General features: G+C 43.1%; 1 protein-coding gene across 1 annotated transcript; it reads right to left on the bottom strand.

The window, feature by feature from the left end:
- Nucleotides 1-3,819: 3,819 nt before the first annotated feature.
- On the bottom strand, nt 3,820-5,263 carry LOC311027455 (uncharacterized protein; the record flags this gene model as incomplete). The annotated part of the gene is made up of 3 exons (XM_084031480.1): nt 5,216-5,263; nt 5,074-5,132; nt 3,820-4,991 (listed from the first exon to the last, which is right to left on the bottom strand). Exons 1-3 carry the CDS (start codon nt 5,236-5,238, stop codon nt 3,820-3,822), a joined length of 1,254 nt encoding a protein of 417 aa, XP_083887606.1. The 5' UTR covers nt 5,239-5,263.
- Nucleotides 5,264-5,472: the final 209 nt, after the last annotated feature.

Raw genomic sequence — 5,472 nt, 5'->3', positions numbered from 1 at the left:
CGTTAACCTCCCTGCTCAGGCTCAGGTAATGCAGCCTCGTTACTCCACTGAAGCTGTAAGCTGCCAGTCTCGTCCTCATTGGCTGAATATCCTGACAATCCAGCGTTGGCCGCGTGCATCGTGCTGAGATCATCGGAGATGTTTGGTGGCCTCCTCTAATGGGGACTTTCAGATTAAGCCTCACCTCACCTCGGCCCGCGTCCTTTTTTAGTAATTGATGCAACAGGTTTCTAGCCAGGTGACATCATACTTTTACTTTTATAGAATATTATGTATTTAAAGTATTAGTATTAGTATCAGTATTTAGAAAATACACTTTAAATGTATTTAGAACTGTTATAGTAAAAGTTGTGTCAGGGATCAGGTATGTGTGTGTGTGTGTGTGTGTGTGTGTGTGTGTGTGTGTGTGTGTGTGTGTGTGTGTGTGTGTGTGTGTGTGTGTGTGTGTGTGTGTGTGTGTGTGTGTGTGTGACTGTATGGACAAGCGCTTCTCTCTCTTCTTCTATGAAATGATACATGAGTCACCATAATACATTTGTGTGGATGCAAGTTTTGATTTATAACAAATACTTTATCTTATTTTTGTTTTTGTTTGGACAAAACCAAACAATTAGTGTAAAAATAATGTCATAAAGTCATCAACTTTGTCTTCTTTGTCCCAGAAAACAAAGGCAACACTGTTATCTACTGCTTCTATATCACTTTTTTACAATTTTATTAACAAACCATTCTGCGCCAGGGAGCTCCCTCACTTCGCTTCGCTTCGTCGTTTTCTGTGAGATTGTGAACGCAGCCTTGTCTGGACTCCATTTAAGGTATATTAATCTGCTGCTGTAGATTGAAAAACCTTGATTGCACGGATGTTTAATGTCAAGCTAAAATGTAAAATTCCTTTTTTTGTAACCCTTTTATATAGTCATATCATGGATCTATTTTACAACATATGCCATATCTTTGTGTTTTAATATCAAAATCCAAAAACGTTTTCTTCCTGGAGAACAAAATATGACGCATGCTTACATCTCCTCTGCTCTCTCTCTCCCTCACTTAGTGTCCGCCTGTAATCCAGGATAATGAACTGTGACAGAAGAGGGCTGGCTGACTTCCTGATAACTCGCTGTGGTAACGAGCTCAGGAGGGAAGAAGGAATACGACCAAAACCCCACTCCACCTTTGGCTCCTGCATTCAGAGACACTCTTAGCCCACTTTAACAAGACAGGAAGTGGACGAGATGACGTGGATGACAGGATGTGGGTCCTTCAGACCAGAGAAGAAGACACGAAACCTCATGGGAAACCAGAAACCAGAAATCTAAAGTAGTGTTCCTTTTTACAAATGCATATTTTTAGAACTGCTTTTGTGTATTTTCTTGCAGCTCATCCCCCTACAAATACATGTCTTTGTCTGAATCATAAAGTTTCACTTAATTTGATTTATAAACTCTCAAATTAAAACAAAGAAATTGCGTTATCTTGAAATCATCTGGTTCTCCACCAAACTAGGAGAATCCAGCCGAGTCTGGCAAGACTAGATCTTAAAACATAATGCCAGAGCAGCCCGTTACTCATCTGTAATAGAGGAAAATAAAACATTTATTTTCAGCACTGTAGCCAGGCTGACAGTCACAGCTCCACTGAGCCATGTATTCCATACACTTCTTTGATTACATTTAGCTATCAAAGACAGATTTACTCACTTCCTGCCTTCAACCAGAACAACTTTACCCTCAAACTCAAGAATCTTTAATCTTAGCATTTAGACCTGATATATATTTAGACTGTTTTTCTCCAATCAACCTTAACCCACTAACGTCAAACATATCTTCATCTAAACCATCAACCTTGCTCCTAGATCCGATACCAACTGCTGCTCAAAGAAGTCTTACCCTTAGTTATGATCAATGTATCATAACAGGCTGTGTGCCACAGTCCTTTAAAGTCCCTGTAATTAAACCTCTTCTGAAAAAGGTATTTTGTGCACTGTAGGAGTGTTTAGCACAGGAGGTAGCCTGACCCTAACCCAACCCGCTGTTGGGCAACAACCGCAAGATTGCCAGTTCGATCCCCGGCTCCTCCTAGTTGAGTGCCTGGTGTCCCTGAGCAAGACACCTCACCCTAATTGCTCCTGATGAGCTGGCAGTCGCCCTGTGTGGTCGACTCCGCCATCAGTGTGTAAACGTGTGCGTGAATGTCAGTCATTACTGTAAAGCACTTTGGATAAAAGCGCTATATAAATGAGGACCATTTACCACTAGAAAAATGTATTGGCATCTAAAGGAACTGCAATAAGCTGGTTTAAGTCCCATTTATCCAATCAATCCTCATCTGTTGGGACTCTCAAATGTATCAATTCCTAAAATCAAATAAAAAAAATAAATAGAAGTGTCCCAATACAAATGGTTGGATCCTGTCAGATCACACATTTGAAAATATTAAAAACGCGAGACATACAGAAATGGATTCGACAGGACAACTAGTCAGAGTACAGTCTCCACTACACTTAGCCCCCATCGGGGATTATTCCTTACACAGTGTATGCCGTAGATATTTATCAAAACAGGGATCTTCGTTACAATGAACCATATTGATGCCAATTTCTGCCACAGTCAAACAAAACTCAATATTGAGAAATAGCGCAAAAAGAAATTCAAAGTAAAAACTTTGAAAGTCTCAAAAATGTATACTTCATTGAGATACCAATCAATATCAATATTTTGAGAACGTTTCTCTCTTTCCAACAGCAGTAGCAGAAACGGGCTTCCATAACAAAGCACAGCAAAATGTAAATGTCTCACATGATAAACACATTTAAAAAAAAAAAAAATGAAGTGCATTTGAATCACTTCAAACACGTTTGAACATGTCAACGATTGTGATTTCTCAGCTCCTGTATTTAAACCATCGTGTCAGCTTCAGGTCTGCAAACACCAAACCACACGACAGTGTACTCATTTACAGAGCTGTAGTGACCTCCAGTAGTTTCATATCATACATTAAACCAGTCTCATCAGTCTGATATTTTAAATTGCATACACTCTTTGTACAATTATGAAATAAACATTTGCTTTAAAACTTCAGTGTTAGAAAGCCCATGCTGTTAATGTTTGTTAACTTGTTATTGAACTGTGTTCCATTCAGTAATGACTTGTTTATCGGTTAGATTCCATGTCCCATGCTCTTGAACGCACCATAGCCGTTCTGACGCTATTGAACACACCGTCCCTGCGTGTGAATTGCTGTGCGGCGAATGTTAGCGTTCTCTCGATACAGCAGTGGATAGATGCAATTGCCTTTGCCTTCCCCATCATTCACCTGTACCTCTGTTTAATTGCTGTGTAAATGCCACTAAATACAGTCCTTTGTAACCTTAGTCATCTCATTATGTTTGTGTATCATGTATAGTGTACTAATTGTTACTTTGTATTGTTATTACAGACCACAGCTAAATAAACCGACGTAAACCAGGACATCTGTATCTGTGTTCTTTAACGGGAACACCAACCCTACACCTTGCCGCTCTAAACCAGTTAAATTCCGGGAGACAATCACTTCTCTCCATTTCACTATGACTTCACAGGACACTGGTTAAAAATCCATTGCAATACATCTTCTACACACTAGATGGCACCAAGCCTACAGCAATAAAAGGCTGGCCAGTGACCACAGGTTGAAGGGGAAGTGAAGACAACAAATTGATAATTTATTATAACAACTTTATTTAAACTCATCACAGGGCACCTGCAGGACCAAAAAGAGGAATATCCGTTAGAAACAGTTAATGAAATAAAAAGGACAGCAAGAAATACTAGTACTCACCTGCTACTGTCCCGGATGAGGCCTGATCTTAATCCATTTGCTCTGCGGATGAACACTCTGGCCCTCTGGTTTGTAAGATGCAGACTGGGGAGCCACGTAGGCCTGCGGCGCAGACTGCCTCTGGGGAGCCACGTAGGCCTGCGGCGCAGACTGCCTCTGGGGAGCCACGTAGGTCTGCTTTGGCTTCTCAACAGCCATCTGGTCAGCAGGGCCCCTCAGCCGTCTGATAGCATAGCCACCAAAGCGTTGAGGGATGTTGTAGGTTCTGGTTGGGGCCTTCTTGGGATTCTGGGAGCCAGTCGGAGCACCGTGTTGGTTGGACCCTGGAAGAGAGGGGCTATAGCTTGCCTGTCTTGAGGTCATGGCAGGATTGTAGCTTCCTTGGGCATTCCCTGCATTCACAGGAAACGGTTTGCTTTGGTATGGCTTTCCAACACGACTCCTGCTGGGGTTATTTCTACTCTCAGTTTGGAGAGGTGAGAAACGGGAAGGTTGAGATGCTGCAGACCTCTGACCTGAAGACGCTCGTCTACCAGCAGCACTGGCTGAGGTCCTCGTCCGTACAGGGATTTTGTTGGAGCTAAACTGGCTGGAAGACTTCATAGCGGTGGAATCACTCCTTGGCCCATTGAGGGCTGGTGTTTTAGCAGCAGCTGGAGCAGTCTGTGCAGCAGACTGATAAGAGGCCGGTCTGAAAGAGTAGCTTTCCCTGGGACTGTGAAGAGATTTAGACGTGCTGGACAGATGTTTGCTCGTACGTGGTGTACCCTGCTTTACTGACCACGTGCTCTTCTTGCTACTCAGATTTTTATCGTATTTACCAAGAGAACCTCCAGTACCAATAGAAGTAGAAAGGGCAGAAAACTGCTTTCTTGGCATATTCTGCACACCAATCTGATTCAGTTCAGTCGTTTGCCAATTAGGTTTGGACACCGAGCTGCTCTGCACCAACCCGGCTCTAGCATAGCCCCCTTTAGCTAGCTGTGAACCAGTTTGTGTGTGGCCACTACTGGAAGTTGCCTGGCTATAACCACTGCTAGCTCCAGTCTTTGTGCCGAGGCTACCGCTGTGGGCTGAGGCCAGAGAAACAGAGGCCTGTCGGAGTTGATTCTGGGGATAGGTGCCACCGTTCTGTTGCAAGTAGCCAACATACGTCTTGCTGTTTTGTCTCTGAGCTGCAAGAGAAACAAGAATATAAATCCACAGTTTATTCATCACAGCACTAAATGATGGGGAGACATTTGTGGTCGTGCTCACCTTGTGTGGCCCATGAGCAGCACACATGCTCTGCTTGAACTAGGCAAATCAGCAAGATCCTGCAGAGAAACAAGAGGTCAAGGTCAGAAGTAATGGGACGACAAGTTGGCACATACGACTGAGAATAGTTGCAGAAACGTACCCCAAAGGAACTCCACCAGCCATTTCTGTTTCAATGGTTACAGCCCAGTCAAAGAAACAGTAGCCCAACTGCCCTGAAGCTACTTGCTCTGCATGTGTGTGTGCAGCAGAGAGATGGCATTTATGGCAGCCTGCATCCAATCAGTGGCTAACAAAGTGATTGTCCACAGGTGCCTGCTGTTGTGGTTTCAGTAAAGAATGCTGTTGATTTTCTAATTTCCTCTGTCACTTCTGTGTTCTCAAACCCTCTGTTCAAAT

The sequence above is a fragment of the Eutrigla gurnardus genome (genome assembly GCF_963514095.1).
Source record: "Eutrigla gurnardus genome assembly, chromosome: 17".
Taxonomy (NCBI): domain Eukaryota; kingdom Metazoa; phylum Chordata; class Actinopteri; order Perciformes; family Triglidae; genus Eutrigla; species Eutrigla gurnardus.
This window is presented reverse-complemented; position numbering and strand designations above follow the sequence as displayed.